This window comes from Pongo abelii, chromosome 6, assembly GCF_028885655.2.
Source record: "Pongo abelii isolate AG06213 chromosome 6, NHGRI_mPonAbe1-v2.0_pri, whole genome shotgun sequence".
Classification (NCBI taxonomy): domain Eukaryota; kingdom Metazoa; phylum Chordata; class Mammalia; order Primates; family Hominidae; genus Pongo; species Pongo abelii.
Genome location: NC_071991.2, coordinates 22,359,525 through 22,385,617, shown reverse-complemented (window position 1 = coordinate 22,385,617; position 26,093 = coordinate 22,359,525). Strand labels below are relative to the sequence as shown.

Sequence of the window (26,093 nt, the reverse complement as noted above, 5' to 3'; positions counted from 1 at the left end):
ATTCAGCTTACGGAGAAGCAAGGCATTCGTAAATCTTTTTTTTTTTTTTTTTTTTTTTTTTTGAGACTCTTACTCTATTGCCCAGGCTGGAGTGCAGTGGCATGATCTTGGCTCACTGCAACCTCCACCTCCCGGGTTCCAGCAATTCTCATGCCTCAGTCTCCCAAGTAGCTGGGATTACAGGCGCCCACCACGACACCAGGCTATTTTTTTTTGTTTCGTTTTTTGTATTTTTAGTAGAGACAGGGTTTCACCATGTAGGCCAGGCTGGTCTCGAACTCCTGACCTCAAGTGATCCACCAGCCTCGGCCTCCCAAAGTGTTGGGATTACGGGCGTGAGCCACCGTACCCGGCCTATAAATCATGTTTTAAAAATAGTTTTTAAATTTAAAACACAGTTTTGCACATAAAAAAAAAGTTTTGCATAGGTCGAACAGAGAGTCCCCGGGGGTGGTGGTGGGAAGATCAGGTCATAGGAGTGTGGCTCTGGAGCTCCAAGCATTGGCCAGGGTTGATTTGGATTGGGTCAGAAATATACAAGGAAAAAGGGAAAAAGGATGGCAATTGATTGCCATCCCCAGAGGGAGGGGCCGAGGGTTCGCCCAGTAACCCACAGTGGCATCCTTGCAATGTGCTAGTTACACCGCTCCTCTAAGTCCCTCCCGCACTGGCCCGCTCGGCCCCGCCCCTCTCTGGCCCCGCCCCTCTCTGGCCCCGCCCCTCTCTGGCCCCGCCCTTCCCCGCCCCTCTCTGGCCCGGGCTCCACCCCTCGCGCGCGTCGGGCCGCACCGCCTCAGTCTCCGCCCGCCGATCCGGCCTCCCCGGCGGTTGCGCACGCCACCCCCTCCCTCCGCGCCCGCGCGCGCCTTCCCCGCCCCGTCCGCCTCACTCCTTTCGGGGCGGTTGGGCCGCGCGCCTGTGGGGGCGGGGCCCGGAGCAGGTTACCGAACCAATGGGGCGCGGCGGCGGCGGCGGTGGTGGCGGCGGCGGCGGAGGCGGTGGTGGCAGTGGCGGCGGCTGGGTCGGGCCCCGACGGGCGGCGGCGGCTGAGGTGGAGGCGGAGGGAGGCGGCGGCGGCGGCGGCGGCGGGAAGATGGCGGCGCCCGTCCTGCTGAGAGTGTCGGTGCCGCGGTGGGAGCGGGTGGCCCGGTATGCAGTGTGCGCTGCTGGAATACTGCTCTCCATCTACGCCTACCACGTGGAGCGGGAGAAGGAGCGGGACCCCGAGCACCGGGCCCTCTGCGACCTGGGGCCCTGGGTGAAGTGCTCCGCCGCCCTTGCCTCCAGGTAGCCGGCTTGGGGGAGTGGGCCGGGAGCGGCCGAGCGGGGCGAGGGCGGAGTCTGGGGGTGGGGAGCGCGCGGCGGGAGCTCAGGCCTGGGGGCGGCGGGGACCGGGCCGTTGGGGGACTGACGGGGTCCGGTCGGGGCCGGGCGGGGGGCGGCGGGGCTCTCCTGCCCGGGGGGCGGCCTGAGCCCAGGCCGCGGGGCGGAGGTGGCGGGGCCGCGAGGCAGCCGGGGAGGGATGAGGTGGCAGAGTGCAGCCGGGAGGCCGGGGCGGACGCGGAGCGGTCGGGCGGGCTGGGGCCGGGCTGTGCAGAAGCGCGAGGGGGCTGCGGAGGGTGGGTCCAGGCTGGCTTGACAGGTTTCCTGGTTCTCAGGAGGCGGGCCGGGGGTGTGGGACCTTGTCCGCCGCAGCCGTGAGACCAGCGGCAACCTCTTGTCCCCCTGATCGCTGCAGCCGAGGCTTTGGGGCCGGCGCGGAGACAGGGGGGTTGCGTTTCCCACTGTCTTCCTGGTGCTAGGACAGGTGTTTCCGTGGTCAGGCCTCTTTGTACTCCAGCGCTAGTGAGAATTTGCAGACTTACTGGGACGGTGACATTTGCTGGCAAACACGAATTTGACCCTACTCTGGAAGAAGATACCGGCACTTAACATATCTGATTTCTTGGATTCCCTCTCGTATGTTTCAGTGTGCCAGGAGAAGGAAATGGTGTGAGTTTGGGTCTAGTTTAAGCTTCATTGGAGTACAGAACAAGTATGTTATGTATATGGTGGTGTTTTAGGCATTGGGATGACTTTTAAACGTTGTTGCCTATTAGTATAATAGGATACCCACAACAGATTAAAAACACACCCTTTGCTAAACTGGAGCGATTGGTTTGTGTTACTGATCATTTTAGTTTTTTCTTTAATGTTGTAATTGGTTTGTCTGTTATGTTTTATTTTAATGTATTACATTTTCCTAGGCAAGTTACTTTGAAAAAGGGGGGAATTTACATTTTAAAAGTGGCTGCTTTTTTTTTTTAATGGGGCGATTAAAAACATAACAAAAGTCGAAGGAATGATTTCAAAATGGATGCGTTACCATTTTAATAGAGACTATGTCTGATATTTAGATGTTTGTTAACAGTAGTCACATTTGAGCGATTTCTTCCCCTCCTGTTGATTGGTAAATTGGTATATATCAGAAATGTATAGCTCACTAGTTTATTTCAACTCATATATTGTTGATTACATGAACAAGGTAGCACTGGAGTTTCTCTTGTTATTGGTTACAAACTTCAGGGAGCTGATCTTTCCACTTAGCCTTTTTCATGGACCAGGTACTCTGTCTCATTTGCTCTTAAACCAAAATCCTGTCGCTTTTTAGAGGGTAAATAATTGTCATAGGGCCAAATGAAACATTTTAAAAATGCATTTAAAATGTAGGTATCAGTTTACAGGAGAAAATACATAGATGTGACAAAAAGCTCACATTTGTTGTTGGTTATTCAGAACAAAGTTAATAGGCTGATTAGACTCTCAGATACACTTTGAGAACATTGAGTGTCTTTTATGCAAACACTGTTATGTTATTTCAACTTTCAGAAAGGACTTTTAAACTTACAAGTACCTTCCACCCAAAGTTAGTTGAATGAATAAATATTTAAGGAAAACATTATGCAGCAGCACATTTCGAGTATTTTAACAAACAAGAAGAACTAAAAATGACTTTTGATCCTAGTTTAATATGGAATTTAAGCAGAATTATTACCAATTTTAGATTTTTTTTTTTGAAACAAGTCTATAATAAAATGGACCTTTTAATATTGGGGCATGGAAAGAGTGCTTACTATATGCTTAAGTTCTTTTTTTTTTTTTTTTTTTTTGAGACGGAGTCCTGTTCTTGTCACCCAGGCTGGAGTGCAGTGGCATGATCTCGGCTCACTGCAATCCCCGCCTCCCGGGTTCAAGTGATTCTCCTGCCTCAGCCTCCCGAGTAGCTGGGATTGCAGACATCCGCCATCATGCCCAGCTAATTTTTGTATTTTTAGTAGAGATGGGGTTTCACCATGTTGGTCAGGCTGGTCTCGAACTCCTGACCTCAGGTAATCCGCCCACCTCTGCCTCCCAAAGTGCTGGGAATCAAGCATGAGCCACCGCGCCTGGCCTGCTTAAGTGCTTAAAATTGACTTTTCTTGGCCGGGCACAGTGGCTCACGCCTGTAATGCCAGCACTTTGGGAGGCCGAGGCAGGTGGATCATGAAGTCAGGAGTTCAAGACCAGCCTGGCCAACATGGTGAAACCCTGTCTCTACCAAAAATACAAAAATTAGCTGGGTGTGGTGGCATGTGCCTATAGTCCCAGCTACTCGGGAGGCTGAGGCAGGAGAATTGCTTGAACCTGGGAGGCAGAGGTTGCAGTGAGCCAAGACCACACCATTGCACCCCAGCCTGGGCAACAGAATGAGACTCCATCTCAAATAAATAAATAAATAAAATATAAATAAATAAATAATTTTTAAAAATTGGCTTTTCTTTAAAAAAGTGTATTTAGCATACACTGTAAATATTCTCATATCCTGCAAGAGCTGCATGTTTGTGCATAAAACATCAAGTAGTATATTAAAAGTATGTATAAGTACATGTAAGACTAAAGGTAACTGGATCTCTTTATAGTTTTAAATGTGAATTTAATATGTTGTGACTGAAAGTGATGTTTCATTGTGTAGCTGTGGACATAAAATAGTTTAACTTAGTTGCTTGCCAAAGGAGGGTAGGTAAAAATAAGATTTGCTAATAAGAAGAGTAAATAACTTATTTGCCATGTATACAGTGAAATTAAGAAATTTGTTCAATTTGATCAGCCTGTTTATAAACTACTTGCAAAAATCAAGTAGCTTATAAACTACTCATTTAATAAAGGAATTTACAAATCAACTTGTTTTGCAGGTAGTTTATAAGCAGGCCGATCAAAATCACATATGTATATATACATATATAATCACATATATGTACATATATAGACTCATTTTCTTTTGGAAGTGCGTAGACAAAACATCATTGAAAGTTTTTATTTTGTCAAGCTGAAAGAGACTTTTCTTTTTTTTTTTTTGAGACGGAGTCTTGCTCTGTCGCCCAGGCTGGAGTGCAGTGGCGTGATCTCGACTCACTGCAACCTCCACCTCCCGGGTTCACTCCATTCTCCTGCCTCATCCTCCCGAGTAGCTGGGACTACAGGCGCCCGCCACAATGCCCGGCTAATTTTTTGCATTTTTGGTAGAGATGGGGTTTCACCATGTTAGCCAGGATGGTCTCGATCTCCTCACCTCGTGATCTGCCCTCCTCGGCCTCCCAAAGTGCTGGGATTACAGATGTGAGCCACCGCGTCTAGCCTGAAAGAGACTTTAAATGAAAGCTGATTATTGGACACCTCAAGTTAGTTTCTTTTGAGTAGTGATTGCCGTGTAGCAGTAGTACTCAAATATGTGACTCTTTTAGGAAAAGAAAGTTTGAGCCCAGAGGAAAGTTAACAGATAAAGATTCTGAAGAAAGTCATCTTCCAGGATCCAGAGTCAGCATGTGGTTTTGGATTGCTCAAACTCACTTTATTCTCATTTCACAATCCCTAAATGTCTTAATCCAAACACAATAAGGTAGAGATTAATGAGAGAATCTTGAGAGGCAGGTGCTATCTGTGTGTAAAGTCCTCTATTATTTTGGGGAGGCATAATGATGGAAAGTTCCAGATTTTATATTTCTAAAGAAATATTTCACTGAAATTAGTAGGCTACAATAGAAATGCTGATTTTTCAATTCCACCAGGTACAGGCAATAAAAACAATAACACAACACTATCCCTGTCACCATCATTTCATTTAACAAAAAGATATTTCCATTCAAACAATTTGCAAGAACAGAATCTCTCAGAATAAAAGATTTTTAAATGGAATCATTTAGCTATATGGAAAAGCTTACTTTCAGACCAGCCTGGCCAACATGCTGAAACTCTGTCTCTACTAAAAATACAAAACGAGCTGGGTGTGGTAGCATGCACCTGTAATCCCAGCTACTCGGGAGGCTGAGGCAGGAGAATCACTTGAACGTGGGATGCGGAGGTTGCAGTAAGCCGAGATCGCGCCATTGCACTCCAGCCTGTGTGACAGAACGAGACTCTGTCTCAAAAAAAAAACACAAAAGTTTACTTTCGTGTCCTTACTTTTTCCTGTTTTCCCATAAATCGGTGAAAACTCTGCTGCAAACCTGCACCAGCCTGCCAGCTAACATTAAGTTAGCAGTCCCTGCCCCCTTGGTTTGGTACACTGAGCTCAAATCTAAGGGATCTGGGTGGGCTTCCACCTCTCCCAGTTCTTAGACTTGTGGCCTTATCTTCATGGTGCCTCAGTTTCTTATGTTAAATAGGGATTTTAACACCTACTTAGGGCCTGATGCAATGGCTCACACCTGTAATCCCAGCACTTTGGGACGCTGACACCTGGCAGATCTCTTGAGCTCAGGAGTTTCAGACCAGCCTGGGCAACAGGGCAAAACCGTGTCTTTACAAAAAATACAAACGTTAACCGGGCATGGTGGCGCATGCCTGTATTTCCAGCTTCTTGGGAGGTGAGGTGTGAGGATCACTTGAGCCTGAGAGGCTGAGGTCTGCAGTGAACCATGATGGTGCCACTGCACTCCACCCTGGGTGGTAGAGAGAAACCCTGTCTCAAAAAAAGAAAAACAAAAAAACCTACTTTGCCAGATTAGTGTTATGATGAAAAGTGATACATGTATGTTTCTGAAATAAAGCCTGTCCTCAGTTATAGTTGTTACCATTGATTGGAGATGTTCTTTTTTTTTCAGTTTGATAATAAATGCCTTTAAGTTTCTTGTACATACTTGTTTATACGTTTAAACATTAATTGTTTTAATGTAGTTTTTTGCTGACTTCATGGCATAGTATAAAGACGTGTTCATTTAAAACAATTTTGAAGTTGTGCAAGAGAAACTAATATGCAGAATTTTTTTTTTTTTTTTGAGATGGAATCTCGCTCTGTCACCCAGACTGGAGTGCAGTGGCATGATCTCAGCTCACTGCAACCTCCACCTCCCGGCTTCAAGCGATTCTCCTACCTCAGCCTCCCAAGTAGCTGGGATTACAGACCCACCACCATGCCCGGCTAATTTTTGTATTTTTAGTAGAGACAGGGTCTTGCCATGTTGGCCAGGCTGGTCTTGAACTCCTGACCTCAGGTGATCTGCCTGTCTCAGCCTCCCAAAGTGCTGAGATTATAGGCATCAGCCACTGCGTCCGGCTGTAATATGCAGAATAGTCTATGTAGGTATTTTCTATATATTAGACCCCCTCTAAGAAGGGTTTCTATGTAAGAATAGTACAAATGATCTGGAAAGGTTAATAGGCTTGACAAATCTATGTTTCTTAAAACTGTAAAAATAGTCCGGTTGTCCTATGGTATATGTTCTATACATATACAGGATTTCAGTAAAAACAGGGGTCCTGGAACCAATGTATAGAACATATACCATAGGGGATTGGTTCCAGGACCCCTGTTTTTACTGAAATCCTGGCATACTCAAGTCCCCACTGTGGGCCCTGCAGAACCTGAATGTGAAAATTTGGGCCTCCATATATACAGGTTTCGGTCTGCATTTGGTTGAAAAAGATCCGCATATAAGTGAGCCCACGGAGCTTAAACCTGTGTTGTTCAAGGGTCCACTGCATTTGAAAATCAAGTCCATAAAAAAGTTGCCTTATTTTACAAAATGTTGGATTACTACTTCTCCCATATCTTAAAAAAAAAGTACCATCTATTTACTACCCCATTGAGATAATAAAACTTTTAGAATTAGAATAGAACCTACGGCTGGGCATAGTGGTTCATGCCTGTAATCCCAGCACTTTGGGAGGCTGAGGTGGGTGGATCACCTGAGTTCAGGAGTTCGAGACCAGCCTGGCCAATATAGTGAAACCCCCTGTCTACTAAAAACACAAAAAATTAGCCGAGCATGGTGGTGGGCACCTGTAATTCCAGCTACTCGGGAGGCTGAGGCAGGAGAATCACTTGAACCCGGGAGGTAGAGGTAGCAGTAAGCCGAGATCGTGCCACTGTCCTCCTGCCTGGGCAACAAGAGGGAAACTCTGTCTTAAAAAAAAAAAAAATAGAACCTAGGAGTATTTACTGCTCCTTGCTTTGTCTGAGACTCAGAGGTTAAGATAGCACAGGTAGTAGCAAATTTTGAGACTTGACACCTGGCTTCCAGAGTAGTTATTTAAAGTCCCCTTTGCACCCCCATTTTAAAAATTAAATTCTTGGCTGGACGCAGCGGCTCATGCCTGTAATCTCAGCACTTTGGGAGGCCGAGGTGGGCGGATCATGAGGTCGGGAGATCAAGACCATCCTGGCTAACATGGTGAAACACCGTCTCTACTAAAAATACAAAAAAAATTAGCCAGACATGGTGGCACACGCCTGTAGTCTCAGCTACTTAAGAGGCTGAGGCAGGAGAATCAGTTGAACCCGGGAGGTGGAGGTTGCAGTGAGCCAAGATCGTGCCACTGCACTCCAGCCTGGGTTGACAGAGTAAGACTCTGTCTCAAAAAAAAAAAAAAAAAAAAAAAAATTAAATTCTTGTCTAGGTAATGCATTCGCTGCTTCGGATTTGAAAGATAACCAAGCATGTACAGTGAAAAGTCTCCTTCATATCCCTTCCACCAAACAGACAGTTCTCCCTCTCAGGAGACCGCTGTGAAACTTTTCAGAGCCGTTTGACACATAGACAAACATCCATGTGACCATATGATTCCTCCCTTTTTTTAACATGGGAGTATCACGTATGCGTCCTGATTGATAGCCTGCTTTTTGCTTGGCATTTGTTCCATTGCTCCCATACTTTAAATGCTTGTGTTCGTATTTAGTGAAATGTTAATAACTGCTAGTACGTAAAAGAGAATTTGTTCTAGTAGTTTTGACTAACCAAGGTAAATTTCAGAAATAAAATTCTTAACATTATCATTGTTTCTTGGTATGGAAATTTCAGAAGCAGGTTGAACTGAAAAGAGTCCAAGAGGAATAGAGAAATATCACAAGGAAGTGAATCTGGACTGTAGTAGAGATAAATGTTAATACTTACAGATAATGCTACTATGTGCTAGGCAGTGTTCTAAATGTTTTGCATATATTATTGAAGTCTCTCAACAGTCCCATGAGGCAGGTAGCTTTTATCACCATAAAATGGTGAGAAAACTGAGCCACGCAGACTAACACTTGATCCAGGTAGTACAGTGGCAGGGGCCTGATTCTAACCCAGGCAGTCTGGCTCAAGAGTCCAAGCTCTTTACCACTACTCTGTCTTCCTTTCTTCCCTTCTTTTTTTCTTCCTTTCCCTCCCTCCCTCCTTCCTTTCCTTTCCTTTCCTTTCTCTCTCCTTTCTTTTCCTTCCTTCCTTCCTTCTCTTTCTTTTTCCTTCCTTCTTTTATTTTTCCTTCCATCCTCCTTCCTTCCTTGCTTCCTTCCTTCCTTTTCTTTTTCTTTCCTTTCCTTTTTTTTTTCTTTCCTTTCTTTTCTTTCTTCTTTCATTTTTTGAGACATTGTCTCACTCTCTCTCCCCAGGCTGAGTGCAGTAGTGCAATCATGGCTCACTGCAGCCTCAACCTCCCTGGGTCAAGTGATCCTCCCACCTCAGCTTCCTGAGTAGCTGGGTCTACAGGTGCACACCCCACCACCCTAGCTAATTTTTTCTATTTTTCATAGTGACGAGGTCTCACTTTGTTGCCTGAGTTGGTCTCAAACTCCTGGCCTCAAGCAGTCTTCCTACTTGGCCTCCCAAAGTGCTGAGATTACAGGTGTGAGCCACCATGCCCAGCCTTTTACCATTACTTTAAATTCCATTTAGATCTAACATTGATAGAGTGATAACCATATCAACCAGATTTTTAAAATATGCAAACAATGGTGCCAGTTTCTGTATCTGTGTGACAAAAATATATAGAGTTTGTATTACAGCTTTTACCTGTTTAGAGCACTCTTTGGAAAGGCAGGGAAATTACTGTGAAGGTATTGGTATTCCAGAAGTAAGTTCCTGGAGTGTTTGCCTTCTAAGGTGTGAGGACGTGGTTTGTCACACCCAGTTAGCTAACAGATAGACAGTATAGTGAGCTGTCCGGAAGACTTAGCAGGTTAGCCTAGGGAGGAAGGAGAAAGGGGTTCTGGGCACATGGAGGGAGGGGGAGGGAAAAGAGTTTGTTTGAATCTGTCCTAGGTTGGGGTAGCTTTTTCTGAGAGAGGCCTTGTCATGTGGACCTGCTGCATATAAAGACAGGAGAATTGGACCTGAGGTGTGGGTGCTAGCTAAAGCGCCACACAGATCTGGGAATTTAAGAGGAGTTCATTTCCTCAATCATTAGGAAAAACTTGAAAGGGTAGCAAACTGTGGTCATTTGAGAAGAATAGCAAGTGGTCATATTTGAATGTAACATACTCAACTGGGTTGGGAAAGAACCAGAATCTAGATCTTGCCCATAACAAGTGCAAAACCAGGCGTTCTTGTAAACCATGTACTCTTGTAAACACTGATAAGACATAGCACTGAGTCCTGGGCTTTTCTTCTATAAAGTTACTGTACAGGCTGAGGATCCTTAATCCGAAAATCCAAAATCTGAAATGCCCCTATGAACATTTCCATTGAGTGTCATATTGGCACTCAAAGTTTTGGATTTTGGACCATTTCAGATTTTGGACTTTCAGATTTGGGATGCTCAACTGGTATATAATGCACATATTCTGAAATCTGAAAAAATCCTAAATCCAAAGTAGTTCAGCTCCAAAGTGTTTCAGATAAGGAATACTCAACCTGTACTACATTGTACTAGGCTTGTATTAGATTCTCAGTTTTCAAAATTTGTGTCTCAGAATCCCTGTTCTCTGTCAATGAAACAGGGATTTCATACACTTTTGATTCACATTTTAATGTTTTAAACTTTAAAATATAATAAATGTTTATACACACTCAAATGCGTCTCATGCTAAATTTTAATATATTAGAGACAACTGATTTGTACTGCCAGGTTATCTCAAGAGAGTTATACTGAGTGAAAACAAGTGAGAACCCTAAAAGGTTACATACTGTATGATTGCATTTATGTAACATTATTGAAATAACAAACCTGCAGAGATGGAGAACAGATTTAGTGGTTGCTAGGAGTTAGGAATGGGAGGTGAGGGGTGGTGTGGTTATAAAGTGGTAGCATGAGGGAGCTGTGTAGGGAGGGAACAGTTCTGTGTCTCAGGTGTGATTATACAAAGCTGCAAATGTGATAAAAATTTCATACAACCACACACACACGTACTGCATATAAATCCTAGCAGACTCAAGTCCCATTTTGCATACAAAACTGGTGAAACCTGAATAAACTCGGGATTGGAGGAATTTGGGCGAGGGTACTTGGGACCTCCCTGTGTACTTTTTTGTACCTTCCTGTGATTTATAATTATAGTAATTTTAAAATAAAAAGTTGGCCAGGCACGGTGGCTCATGCCTGTAATCCCAGCACTTTGGGAGGCTGAGGCGGATGTATCACCTGAGGTCAGGAGTTCAAGACCAGCCTGGCCAACATGGTGAAACCGCATCTCTACTAAAAATACAAAAATTAGCCGGGCATGGTAGTGGGTGCCTGTAGTCTGAGCTACCTGGGAGGCTGAGGCAGGAGAATCACTTGAACCTGGGAGGCGGAGGTTGCAGTAAGCTGAGATCATGCCACTGCACTCCAGCCTGAGCGACAGAGCAAACTCTGTCTCAAGAAAATAAAACAAAATAGACTAGGTGCAGTGGCTCACGCCTGTAACCCCAGTACTTTGGGAGGCTGAGGCGGGTGGATCACCTGAGGTCAGGAGTTGGAGACCAGCCTGACCAACATGGTGAAACCCCGTCTCTACTAAAAATACAAAATTAGCCGGGCATGGTGGTGCATGCCTGTAATCTCAGCTACTCGGGAGGCTGAGGCAGGAGAGTTGCTTGAACCCAGGAGGTGGAGGTTGCAGTGAGCCAAGATCACGCCATTGCACTCCAGCCTGGGCAACAAGAGTGAAACTCCGTCTCAAAAAAAAATAAAATAAAAAAGTAGAAAAGAAAAAAAAAAGTGCATTTAGAATATTTGAGAGAAAATAAGCAAAAGGAAGAAAATGTAAATTATCTATAATGCTTACACCCAGGACAACAATCCTTGGCATAGAATGTCTCACTTTGTGTATAGAATTGAAACTTTTAAAATGCCATTTTATTTTTTAATTAAAATTTTTTCTTTCCTTTTTTTTCCTCCTCAGAAAGGATAAAAATGTTATCGATTAGTAAGACTGTAGCTTTATGTTGATATTTTGAAATTTTAGGCTAGTGCTTGTTTGTTCATGTAACATTATATAAGCACATTCAGTACTATTAGAACTGTTGCATTATGCAATAACATGACTGCCTAATGCATGTATCAGGATTAGTACATATTGTAAAGTTTTTATTTTTTACCAAAATGTTTACGACTACCAAGTATTCATTCCTTAACACTGTTATATAATTAATTTAGAAATGTTTTACTTTTAAAACTTCTGGACAGATGTAATTAAATCCTTAGATAACATTAATGTACTATTTAAAAAACACACACAAAACATTATCATTTGCAGAACATGCTTTATCATCTATTCATCTTTGTGAATCAGGTTTTTCTTGATACCATGCCATCAAAACAAAACAAATTTGACATAAGACTGCCCAATCATCCATAATTTAAAGTTGGTGTTCATCAGAAGAATTTTATTGTTCTCATTATACATGTTATATATTTGAGCTTCTTTTTTTTTTTTGGAGATGGAGTCTCACTCTGTCACCCAGGCTGGAATGCAGTGGTGCCATCTCGGCTCACTGCAACCTCCACCTCCCAGCTTCAAGCGATTTTCCTGCTTCAGCCTCCTGAGTAGCTGGAACTGCAGGCATGTGCCACCATGCCTGGCTAATTTTTTTTGTGTGTATATTTTTAGTAGAGATGGGGTTTCACCATGTTGTCAGGCTCGTCTCGAACTCCTGACCTCAAATGATCCACCCCTCCCTCCTTGGCCTCCCAAAATGCTGGAATTACAGGCATGAGCCACCACACCCGGCCACATTTGAGCTTTAAAATACATTGATAGAATAAAACACTGCTTTAATCTTTTTTTTTTTTTTTTTTTTTTTTTGAGACGGAGTTTCATTCTTTCACCCAGGCTGGAGTGCAGTGGCGGGATCTCGGCTCACTGCAACCTCTGCCCTCCAGTTTCAAGTGATTCTCCTGCCTCAGGCTCCCGAGTAGCTGGGATTACAGGCACCTGCCACCAAACCCAGCTAATTTTTGTATTTTTAGTAGAGATGGGGTTTCACCATGTTGACCAGGCTGGTCTCGACCTCCTGACCTCATAATCTGCCCGCCTCGGCCTCCCAAAGTGCTGGGATTACAGATGCGAGCCACCCCACCCAGCCTAATCTGTTTCTTATGTTATAGATGCACATAAAATTTCATTTATAAAAATGTTCTTGTACTACAATATTTAAAGCTATTGAATTATGATTCATAAGTTTTATTTTGTAGTTAGCATCTCTAACTAGGGGAATTTCAGGGACACTGTTGGCTGTCTTGTGATTACCGATCCTTTTAAAAACTCACTGTATTTGAGAAGTAAAGTAGTAGAAAATCTGTGACAAAATCGGGAATTAAATTAGACAGTATACTCAACTCTACTGTGTCTAAAGAGTTTGATTAATTTCTATACATTGTGCCAGTGGTTAAGATCTGGGACTCTAGAGTCAACCTGAGTTGAAATCTTGGCTCCGTCACTTGATCTCTTGTCTCAGTTTCTTCCTCCATAAAATGAGGGTAGTAATAGTGTTAACTCATAGGATTATTGTGAATATGAAGTGTACCAGTACATGTAAATAGTCCTGGTGTCTGGCATAAAGGTACTCATAAAACATAGTTACTATTATTTTAGAGCATGGTTTAGATCTTACTGCATGTTTAATTTGTCTTTTCCTCACTTAACATATCACAGCAGGGTACGGTGGCCATAATCCCAGCGCTTTGGGAGGCTGAGGCAGGTGGATCGTCTGAGGTCAGGAGTTTGAGACCAGCCTGGCCAACGTGGCAAAACCCCGTCTCTACTAAAAATACAAAAATTAGCTAGGCATGGTAATGCACACTGATGGTCCCAGCTACTTGGGAGGCTGAGGCAGGAGAATTGCTTGAACTGGGAGGCAGAGGTTGCAGTGAGCCGAGATCATGCCATTGTACTTCAGCCTGGGCGACAGAGTGAGACTGTCTCAAAAAAAAGAAAATATTACCACTATTTTCCCATGTTGTTAAAAATTCCACCAGTAATGGAAGAGAATATTAGGTGCCCTGTGCCCTTGCCAAATTGGGCATTCTCATTTTTTAGATATTTGCCAATATGATATATGAAAATTGTCATGTTATTGTTTTGATTTGCATTTTCCCCAAGCATCAGCAAGATTTAATGGTTTCACATTTAAAAAATTTATTTTTTAATTTATAATCACCTTGTTTGATAATGAGGTTTTCATGTTTTTATTAACTGTGTTTCTTCTCCTGCCTGGATAAATTTTAGAATTTTTCACATTGATTTAGACGAATGCTAGTACAAAGGTTTTTTCAAGTCTATGATAATTTTAATGATTTTTCTTGGTAATTTTTGTCTGTAGATTCAAGTTCAGACAGGCATTTCCCATTCTGATATCGTGTAAATATATGTAATTTGTTAGTTCTGAAAAACATGACTTCTTTAATCTCCTAGAATGTAGTTTACTGGGTGTTACATGAGTCTACAACATAATTTTTGTACAGACAAAAATTTTGCATTTCTTCTGGATATTGCCTGTTCATACCTTTGCCCATTTTTTCCCTTTCTGGGTTGTTTATCTTTTTTTCTTGTTGCTTTATAGGAGTTCTTTAGATGTCACAATGGTTAATCTTTTGTTATATGTGTTACACATTTTCTCTTCATTTGTTATTTGTCTTTTAATTTTGTTTATGGTGTCTTTATATAGAAGTTTTAACTTAGGTGGTCACATCTTTCACTTAAAATTCTTCATTATTCAACTGGAAAATCTTTCACATATTTATAGTTTTTTTTTTCTGATTTAGCAAAATCTCTACCATCCGAAGATTATCTTTAAAAAATTTTCATATATTTTATGTGAAAAAATTTTTTTCACACTGAGCTCTTTTAGTTTGTATGGAATTTCCTTTTGTGTCTAGTGTAAGGGTAGGGATCTAAATTTTTCCTAAATGGATAGGCTTTTGCCTCTCTCAGTTCATTGACTTGTTCATATTTCAAATGCCACAAGGCTTTCCTGCATACATAAGGCCTCTTTCTGGATGCTCAGTTCTGTTCCAGTGACAGGTCTGTCTGTGTTTATTCCATTGCCACCCCTCCCCCGTGGCTTTTTATAGAAGTTTGATATCTGATAGGGCAGATATGCTCATTTTCAAATTTTTCTTTGCTATTCTCATGAATTTACTGTTTCCGGTGAATTTTAGAATAATTTTGATGAGTTCTAAGACAAATCCCACTGAGATTTTGATTAGAATTGTGCTAAATTTATAGATGAATATGGGAAGGAGTCAGTTCTCACTAGCAGGTCTTTCCATCAAGGAGCATATTGTATCTGTTTATTCTGGAGTTGCCTCTCTGATAATGGTTTTAACCTAGATGCTCATTGTGGCATTGTTTTGTTCTAAACACATGTATTACAAAGATAGTATTAGAGTAAATTAGTTGAGGGAAAAGCCTTATATCATCTATCCTTGTTTTCATTTCTCTTTTCACCTTTACTTTTGGTCTAAAGAGACTTTATCATGATATATGGTATATGTATACTCAGGTTCTTGTAATAATCAGCAGTATATTATGATCTCTTTTTCTTGTAGTCATTAATTTAATGATTAAGGACCATTTAATCAAGTTGATAACTGTACTTAACTCTTATTGTTAGATAGGAAGGGTGTTTCCAGTTTCTGAGGGTACACATTAAGATAGTGCCTTTACTTTTGTTTTATTTGAAAAATGTTTCAGGAGGGGTTTTATTTTTTCGAAAAACACCTTTGAGGTAATACGTAATTGTTGTGAAAATGTCATACAATATTGCAGCACATAAAGAAGAAAGTGCCTTTTGAGAAGGTGAGAGGTTTTTTTTTTTTATTTTAATTTTTATGTTTTTGAGACGGAGTCTCACTCTGTCGCCCAGGCTGGAGTGAGTGCAGTGGTGCGATCTCGGCTCACTGCAACCTCCACCTCCCGGGTTCACGCCGTTCTCCTGCCTCAGCATCCCGAGTAGCTGGGACTACAGGCACCCGCCACCACGCCCGGCTAATTTTTTATATTTTTAGTAGAGACGGGGTTTCACCGTGTTAGCCAGAATGGTCTCAATCTCCTGACCTTGTGATCCACCCACCTTGGCCTCCCAGAGTGCTGGGATTACAGGCGTGAACCACTGCACCCAGCCGAGTTGTTTTTTTTTTTTTTCTGAGACAGAGTCTTACTCTGTCGCCCAAGCTGGAGTGCGGTGGCACTATCTTGGCTCACTGAAACCTCTGCCTCCTGGGTTCAAGTTATTCTCCTGCCTCAGCCTCCCAAGTAGCTGGGATTACAGGTGCACGCCACCACCCCTGGCTAATTTTACGTATTTTTAGTAGAGACGGGGTTTCACTGTGTTAGCCAGGATGGTCTCGATCTCCTGACCTCATGATCTGCCCGCCTCAGCCTCCCAAAGTGCTGGGATTACAGGCGTGAGCCACCATGCCCGGCCTGGAAGGTAAGAGTTTTGTTCTCCAAACTTTCAGTCATTGGAGTGCCTCCTTGTTACTTTTGCCATATGCTTGTATCATCTGTACTGTTAATTCATAACAGTTTTCTTAAAATTTACTAAAGAAACCCAAAAATCCTTAGTGATAAGAGCTGTGAACTCATACATTGATCTATATTAGATAAATACATAACGTTGATATTATGTACATTGCTGTATATTAAAGAAATATAACATTGATGCATATTAAATAAATGAGTTTTTCAAAAGTATTTATACTTTATGACACACTGGCACAGTGAGTGGAAGTGTACGTTCTGAAATCAAGGTTTGGTGGTTTTAGATCCTAATTGTGCTATGTCCTCCCTCAGTGATACTAGATAATAAACTTAAGCCTCCACTTCCATTTTATTTGTTAAATGAGGTTAGTATGCCACCTGCCTTGTAAGGTTATTGTAAAATTAAACAGCAAGTGTACAAGCAGTCAGCACAGCCCTAGTACATAGATGTTGCACAAATACTAGCTATCATTCAATAGAATAATTTGTAAATACCTTGCACCTCCTTCAAAGTTAGTTCTCACACAAGCATCTCATTTTTAAAGTGTTTACATAGTATTCATTGTAAGAATGTATTGTGATTTATGAAACATAGCCTTTTTAAATTTTTTTCTGTCATTTAAAAAAAAAAGCAACAAATAACAGGATTGCTTCCTAATATGTATCACCATATTTCCCTCCCAAAGGACTGTACTAATTTGCTATTCTATCAGTTTAGACTTTATCACTTAAATATTTGGTGAGGGGTGATAGTGGGTTTAAAAATAAAAGTTGTTTTTGTTTTAGTTAACATTTTATTATTATTCACCAGCCATTAAGGAACACATTAATTACTATTTATTCTTTCTGGTTGAATCTGTGCAATTTTCTGAGAAGTAGGTAAACCCCCCCCCCGTGTGTGTATATGTCTGTGTGTGTGTGAGATGCAATTTGTGTGGTGCTAGAAATTGAGAAATTATGGTAATTTCTTATTATTCTGGTCAGGGATCCGTGGAATATCAAAATTGTCTGCAATCTATAGCCACTGTTTTCAAGTCTGTAGGGTCCCTGGGAGAAATATTTATATTAAATATTTGCTCTGACAAATGGACAACAAAAGGACTCTACGTTTTATTCTTTACTAGGACTTGGGCACCAAACTCCAGGATAGAAGACTGAAATGAACCCAGCTGGTTCAGGTGGAAATGCTGTTTTTTGGAATCTAGTTAAGCTTAAATTGTTTCAAACTAAAGCAGGCCATGAGATGAACCCTTTTCATCTTCCCAGTTCTTAAACACGCTGAGATCTTCCCCACATTTCACTCCTTTCTGTCAGTTGCCACAGGTCATGTAACCAGAGTGAGCCCATTTGCCCTGGCTGACTGTTGATCTGGCCTTGGACACCTGTCCTGGCCTCTTCTACCCAAGCTGTAGGTTTGACCCTGGCTCTCCCTTACTGCGGGGGTGAGGGGGGTGCAGGGGGGAGTGACAACCTTCTTAACCACTTCAGTCACATGAAAGAAGCAGAAAAGTGAGCTCGCATCTGTGTGCTGACCTTTTAACAGTGATGCTGCCCAGTAGCACTCAGACCGAATCAGTGTTCTCACATCTGCCTTCCTCCTTCCTGAGAATTAGGAGAAAGAAGAGCTCAGCCTTGATTTCTTACCTCAAAAGACAGCACAAAAAAACTTGCAGCCATTCTCAGAAGTATTGGTTTTCTGTTGGGTTGTTGCTTGTGTCAAGTCAGCCAGAAAGAGGTGGAGTAAAAACTGGCCTGCTGAGTAGTACACATAATCCATGTCCCTCCCTAACCCCCCAACTACACATCAACCTGCAGGGAGTGACTTCTTACTCTTGAGATGCTTTTCCTCTTGCTTAATGGTTCGTGACAGTTCTTCATTTTCCTCCTACCACTCTCAATTTTTTTTTTTTTTTTTTTTTTTTTTTTTTTTTTTTTTTTTTTTTGCTGGCTTATTCTCCTGTATCTGGCCATTAAATGTTGATGTCCCACCAAGCAGCCTTAGGCCCTTCTGTCATTCTTCTTTCCCTTAACAGTCACAGCCATGTCCATGGTCTCACTCATGGGTGAATCCAACATTTTTATCTCTACCCCAACCTCTGCTGTTGAGTACTTCATTTGCTTATATCTAATTGCCTACTAGACATCTCTACTTGGATGTCCCAAAACTAGTAAATTCAGTATGTCCAACATTTATTTCATACTCTTCCTCCAAAAATGCTGTTGGCTATCTCAGTGAAAGACATCACCACCTAAGCAATTGTGCAAGTCAGAAACCTGGGACTTGTCCATGATTCTTTCTCTTCTTCCCCTCCCCCACCAAATTCAATCAATCACCAGGCCCCATTGATTGTTTTTCACCTTCTTTTATTGTGAACTATAACATACAGAAAAATCAATGAGCGGTGCATCTTTTTGTTGTTGTAATCACCAAAGTATAACCCTGTAACCAACATTCTGGTCATTAAATAGACCAATGCCAGCACTCCAGAAAGCCCTCCCTTAACTTCCCCCAATCAACTATATGCGTCCCCCTTCTCAAAAGTTACCTCTGTCCTGACTTTTATGAGAATCATTTTCTTACTTTTCTAAGATCGCACCCAAACTCGGTAGTTTAGTTTTGCTATTTGAACTTTATATAAATGGAACCATTTAGTTTGTTTTCTTTACTTGGCTGCTTTCACTCAGTGTCATTTTGTGAGATTCACCTGTGTTTTATGGAGCTGTAGTTTGTGCATTAGTCATTGCTGAATAATACTCTATTATGAATATAACACAATTGATATATTCATTCTCTCTGTTTTTGTTTTTGGAGACTGAGTTTCACTCTTGTCACCCAGGCTGGAGTGCAATGGCATGATCTCAGCTCACTGCAACCTCTGCTTCCTGGGTTCAAGCGATTCTCCTGCCTCAGCCTCCCAAGTAGCTGGGACTACAGATGCACACCACCACACCCGGCTAATTTTTTCTTTTTTTTTTTTTTTCTGAGACAGAGTCTTGCTCTGTTGCTCAGGCTGGAGTGCAGTGGTGCGATCTCGGCTTACTGCAAGCTCCACCTCCCAGATTCACGCCATTCTTCTGCCTCAGCCTCCCGAGTAACTGGGACGACAGGCTCCCGCCACCACGCCCGGCTAATTTTTTTGTATTTTTAGTAAAGACGGGGTTTCACCGTGTTAGCCAGGATGGTCTCTATCTCCTGACCTCGTGATCTGCCCGCCTTGGCCTCCCAAAGTGCTGGGATTACAGGCGTGAGCCACCGCGCCCAGCCCCTAATTATTGTCTTTTTAGTAGAGACGGCATTTCACCATGTTGGCCAGGCTGGTCTCGAACTCCTCACCTCAGGTGATCCACCTGCCTTGGCCTCCCAAAGTGCTGGAATTACAGACGTGAGCCACCACACCCAGCCTTCACTCTCTTTTTGATTGATATTTATCTCCAGTTTGCAGCAATTGTGAGTACTGCAGCTATAAACATTTTTGTATATCTTCAGTTTTACTTGGTAATGCCAGACTATTTTCCAAAGTGGTTGCACTGGTTTAGATTCCTACCAACAATGTGTGAGAATTCCTGTTTATCCACCTCTTTGCCAAGGCTTAGAATTGTCAATCTGTTAAATTTTATTAACCATTCTGGTAGGTACATAATGGGTTTTTGTGTGTAACTGAGGTATATGTCATACACAATAAAAACAAAAATGTACAGCCTGAAGAGTATTTTACCTATAAATGTATCTATAACCATTACCCAGATGAAGATATAGAATATTTCCATCACCCCAGAAAGTTCTTTCATGGTAATTTCCAGAAAGAAGCTGCTATTCTAACCACACTGTTTTGACTTTGGCCACTATACATGTGTTTGGCCTGTTTTTGAACTTCATATAAATGGGCTCAGACAGTAAGGACTCTGCTGTGTCTGGCTTCTTTTGCCCGGCATAATTTTTTTTTTTTTTTTTGCAATTTATCCAACTTGGTGGTAGTATCAGTTACTCTTTTTTTCTCGCTGTGTTCTGTTGTATGATTATATTATCCTTTGTTTATTCATTTTCTTATTGATTGTTTCTAGGTTTTGGCTATTGTGAATTAAGCTGCTATGAACATTCTCGTATGTACTCATTTCTCTTGTGTATATATCTAGGAGTGGATTTCTGGGTCATGGGATAGGTGAGTGTTTAACTTTATTAGAAACGAGAGAACAGTTTCCCAAAGTGGTTGTACTAATTAACACTCCACTTTGGTTTTAATTTGCATTTCCCTGATTACTAATGAGGTTGATCAGCCTTTTATATGTTTTTTGGCCATTTGGATATCTTCTCTGTGAAGAGCTCATTGAAGTCTTTTGGCTAATTTTCTGGTTGGTTTGTATAAGGGATAAATATATTGATCCCCTCCCCTCCCTGCCCCATACCTGTGTTGCATGTATCTATTACTAGCTAGTGGCTGTCCTTTCCTTTTTATTCTCTTAAAGGTGTCTCTTCACTAATGGATTTTTTTTTATTTTTGTTTTTAATTATTATGGATACATAATAGCCATACATATTTATGGGGTAGATGTGGTATTTTGATGCAAGCATAGAGTGCATGGTTATCAAATTAGGGTAGAGTACCCCATCACCTGAAGCATTTATCATTTCTTCATGTTAGGAATATTCCAATTCTAGTCTTTTAGTCATTTTGAAATATAAAATAAATTATTGTTAACTGTAGTTGCCCTATTGTGGTACTGAACACTAGACTTACTCATTCTTTTTAACTGTATTTTTGTGCCCAGTCACCAATCCCTCTTTATTTCCCACTTCCCTTCCTGTCCTCTACTCTATCTACATGGGTTCAATTTTTTTTTCTTTAACTCCCACATATGGGTGAGAACATGCAACATTTGTCTTTCTGTGCCTGGCTTATTTCTCTTAACATAATGTCCTCCAATTTTATCCATGTTGTTGAAAATGACAGGATTGCATTCATTCTGATGGCTGAACAGTACTGCATTGTGTATAAGTGCCACATTTTCTTTATCCATTCATCTGTTGATGGACACTTAGGTTAATTCCATATTTTGGCTATTGTGAATAGTGCTGCAATAAACATGGGAGTGCAGAAGTCTCTTTGATACACCAATTTCCTTTCTTTTGGGTGTATACCCAGTAGCGGGATTGCTGGATCACACGGTAGTTCTGTTTTTAGTTTTTTTGAGGAACCTCCACATAGCAATTGTACTAATTTACATTACCAACAACAGTGTACAAGGGTTCCCCTTTTTCCACATCCTCACCATCGTCTCATCCATTTAAACTGGAGTGAGATGATACCTCATTGTAGTTTTGATTTGCATTTCTCTGATTAACGGAAATTCTTAATTTTAATGTAGTTGAATGTTTCTGCCTTTTCCTTTGTAATTGGGGGTTTTTGTATCCTGGTGTGAAGATAATCTACATTATTTTCTGTTACTGTTTTGCCTTTCTCATTTAGATCAACAATCTCTGGAATTTTTGTGTGTGTGGTATGACATGGGGTCAGTTTGTTATCCTAGATGACATGAAGATGATGATGATGATGTTTAGTTCCATTTATTGAAAAGGCCATCTCCTCCTGCTTTGTAGAGCTACCTTGGTCATAAATTAGGTAGTTGTGTATACCAGAATTTGCCTGCCTCTTCTATTCCTGTTTATCTTCCCCCAGTGACCCATTGTCTTAAGTACTGTATTTCAGCAATTCTCAAAGTGTGGTCCCAGGACTATGCAGGTTTCCTGAGACCCTTTCAGAGGCCAGGTCAAAACTATTTTGATAGTAACACTTGGTTGTTTTTTGCCTCACACTCATTCTCCCTCAAGTGTACAATAGGGTTTTCCAGAGGCCGCATGAAATGCAGTGTTGCAACAGATTGAATGCAGAAGCAGATAAGAGAATCCAGCTGTCTCCCATCAAGCCAAACATTAAGGAGATTTCCAAAAAATATCAAACAGTGCCACTCTTCTCTCTCATTTTTTAAATTTGTTTTGGAAAACAGTTATTTTTCATTAAAGTGTTATTTATGTTAGCATATAATAGATTTCTTGTTATTTTTAAATGAATGAATTGATATTTAAAACTTTCCTGTTTGGACATGGTGTGGTGGCTCATACCTGTAATCCAACAGTTTGGGAGGCTGAGGCGGGCAGATCACCTGAGGTTAGGAGTTCGAGACCAGCCTGAGCAACATGGTGAAACCCTGTTTCTACTAAAAATACAAAATTAGCTGGATGTGGTGGCACATTCATTTAATCCCAGCTACTTGGGAGGCTGAGGCAGGAGAATCACTTGAACCTGAGAAGTGAGCTGAGATCATGCCACTGCACTCCAGCCTGGATGACAGAGGGAGACTCCATCTCAAAAAAGTAAAAATAAATAAATAAATTTCCTGTTTTAATTTCTAATGTGATAAATATAATAGGTATATGCCACTGCACTCCAGCCTGGATGACAGAGGGAGACTCCATCTCAAAAAAGGTAAAAATAAATAAATAAATTTCCTGTTTTAATTTCTAATGTGATAAATATAATAGGTATAATGCATGTTAACTAAAGCATTTTAGAGTCTCAATAGTTTGCAGGAATGTCAAACCAAAAAGTTTGAGAATCACTCGTCTAGTTTTATGTCTTGATATCCAGTGGATAATAAATCTTGGTTATGTGTGGCCCTGGGCCCTGTGCATTTCCACATACATTTTAGAATCAGCTGTGATGTTCCACAAGAATACCTGTTAGGATTTTGACTGGAATTGTGTTGAATCAGTTTGGGAATAATTGATTTTTTTTTTTTTTTTTTTTTTTTTGAGACGGAGTTTCGCTCCTGTTGCCCAGGCTGGAGTGCAATGGTGCGATCTCGGCTCGCTGCAACCTCCGCCTCCCAGGTTCAAGCAATTCTCCTGCCTCAGCTTCCTGAGTAGCTGGGATTACAGGCACCTACCAGCACGCCCCACTGATTTTTGTATTTTTAGTAGAGTTGGGGTTTCACTATGTTGGCCAGGCTGGTCTCGAACTCCTGACCTCAGACGATCCACCTGCCTCAACCTCCCAAAATGTTGGGATTACAGGCATGAGCCACTGCGCCCAGCCAAAAACATTTTTTTTTTTAAATCTACACCTGCTGTAATGGGAATTTGAAATCTTTATACTATTGAATCCTCTGATTCATAAACATTATTTCTCCATGTGTTTTGAACTTTAATTTTTTTTCTCAATATTGTTATACAATTTTCTGTATAAAGGTTTGCACATTTTCCAAACAGAATTTTTGAAGGAAAAAATTCTACTTAGAAATAAATTGGGGCCGGGTGCAGTGGCAGCACTTTGGGAGGCCAAGGCAGGCAGATCACGAGGTCAGGAGATCGAGACCATCCTGGCTAACACGGTGAAACCCCATCTCTACTAAAAATACAAAAAATTAGCTGGGCATGGTGTAGTCCCAGCTACTGTAGTCACCTGTAGTCCCAGCTACTCGGGAGGCTGAGGCAGGAGAATGGTGTGAACCTGGGAGGCGGAGGTTGCAGTGAGCCGAGATCGCACCACTGCACTCCAGCCTGGGCAACAGAGCGAGACTCCGTCTCAAAAAAGAAAAAAAAAAAAAGAAAAGAAAAGAAATAAATTGGCCAGTCATAGTGGCTCATGCCTGTAATCCCAGCACTTTGAGAGGGCAAGGCAGGAGGATCACTTGAGCCCAGCAGTTTGAGACCAGCTTGGGCAACACAGTGAGACCCTATCTTTACAAAGAAAAAGTAAGAGAAACTTAAGAATTAACAAGAAAATGAAAGATATTTCTGAAAAATATTGCAAAACTTTACTGAAGCTCATAAAATAATTGAATAAATGCTAAAACATATTTTGTTCTTGAATAGGATAGCTCTCACATTTGTAAGATGTCAGTATGTGCTCTAAGTTGCTGTATTTTATATTGTTAGAAAGATACTTTTTTTTTTTTTAACCTTTTATGAAAGTTAAGCTACGCCTTAAAGCTGATGACATCTTCCAGGTACTTCTGGCCGTGTGGTAATTATGAAGTTAGGTTAGGAGCATCTTAACCAACTTACTTTACATAACTTTACTTTCATTATAAGCACAAGTTAGATGGGATATGAAAACAGAAACATTTAAGTCTAAAGAAGCTATTTCAATTGGCATAAAATAACTGTGCATCTTACATTGAAAATGTATTAAATTTAGTGAAATAGGCCAGGCACAGTGGCTCATGCCTATAATCCAGCACTTTGGGAGGCTGAGGTGGGAGGATCACTTGAGGCCAAGAGTTGGAGACCAGCCTGGGCCATATAGTGAAATGCCATCTGTGGAAAAAAAAAAAAATATATATATATATATATACACACACACATATATAATTTGTGAATTTAAAGTAATCCCAATTAATATCTCAATAGGCTTTTCAAAACTTGATTCTAAAGTTTATATGAAAGAACAAAAATGAAACTTTTCACAAAAATTATGAAAATCTGTTCATGAAGGAGGTATTAGTGCTGTGAAATACTAAAGTGTATGTTGAAGCCAAACCAATTTGAGCATCAGATCACTGGCACAGAGTTGAGAGCACTGAAGTAGCCTCATCTACAGAAATGTTTTATGTGGTAAACAGTGGTATATGTGATGAAAATAGTGAATTCCTTAGTAAATAGTATTGGATGAACTGAGTAGCCATTGGGAAAAAAAGAAAACTATCTTGCTATCTTACTTCTTTTTTTTTTTTTTTTTTTTGAGATGGAGTCTCCCTCTGTCCAGGCTGTAGTGCAGTGGCGTGATCTCAGCTCACTTCAACCTCCGCCTCCCAGGTTCAAGCGATTCTCCTGCCTCAGCTTCCCAAGTAGCTGGGATTACAGGTGCCCGCTACCACACTCGGCCAACTTTTTTTTTTGTAGTAGAGACGGGGGTTTCACCATGTTGGCCAGGCTCGTTTTGAACTCCTGACCTCAAGTGATTCACTCATGTCAGCCTCCCAAAGTGCTAGGATTATAGGTGTGAGCCACCACGTCCAGCCACTATCTCACTTCTTTTGTTTAACATGTCTATGAGATTTATTTATGTTGTATATTGCAGTTCTTCTTTAGGCTATCATATTTTATCTGTTTTACTATTGATGAAAATTTTGGTTGTTTCTATATTTTGGCTAAAGTGAATAAAACTGCTAAGAACATTTTATACATGTTTGGTAGACATAAATACTCATTTTCTGTTGGAATTGAGTGGGACTGCTGGGTCATAGGTTGTATGTTTGTTTAGTTTTGGTATATATTGCCAGTTTTCCAGAATAATTGCAACAGCTTACACTCCTACCAGCAGTGTAATAGGTTCCACTCCTATCTTCCCCTCCCTCCCTCCCTCCCTTTTCCTCTTCCTTTTCTTCTTCCTCTTTCTCTTCCTGCCTCTTATGATTCTTCATCATTCAACTTGAGACCTTGCATACAGAAAAAAAGTTGATGAATTTGCATAAAAACAGACAAGCTGCTGGGCCTGGTGGCTCACGCCTATAATCCCAGCACTTTGAGAGGCTGAGGCAGGCTGATCACTTGAAGCCAAGAGTTCGAAACCAGCCTGGCCAACAAGGTGAAACTCCATCTCTACTAAAAATACAAAAATTAGCCAGGTGTAGTGACACATGTCTGTAATCCCAGCTACTTGGGATGCTGAGGCAAGAGGATCGCTTGAACCCAGGAGGCGGAGGTTGCAGTGAGCCGAGATCGCACCATTGCACTGCACTCCAGCCGGGGCAACAAAGCAAGACTCCTCATCTCATAAATAAATAAATAAACAAACAAACAGACAACCTAGACATGGCAAAAACTAGTATAAACAAAATTGGGACTCCAGTGATAAGCTGGGAAGAAATAGTTGCCAAGCAGCATGTTCAAAGGGCTAATTTCCTTTAAAAAGCAGGA

General features: G+C 41.5%; 1 protein-coding gene across 2 annotated transcripts in view; it reads left to right on the top strand.

Moving 5' to 3' along the window:
* Positions 1-794: 794 nt before the first annotated feature.
* The window catches only part of VKORC1L1 (vitamin K epoxide reductase complex subunit 1 like 1), a 90,292-nt gene continuing 64,993 nt past the window's right edge, over positions 795-26,093 (top strand). For both annotated transcript variants that reach the window (XM_024250148.3, XM_024250147.3), the window contains exon 1: positions 795-1,287. In XM_024250148.3, coding sequence (XP_024105916.2) covers positions 953-1,287 — 335 coding nt within the window. In that variant the 5' untranslated portion in view covers positions 795-952. The remainder of the gene's footprint in view (positions 1,288-26,093) is intronic.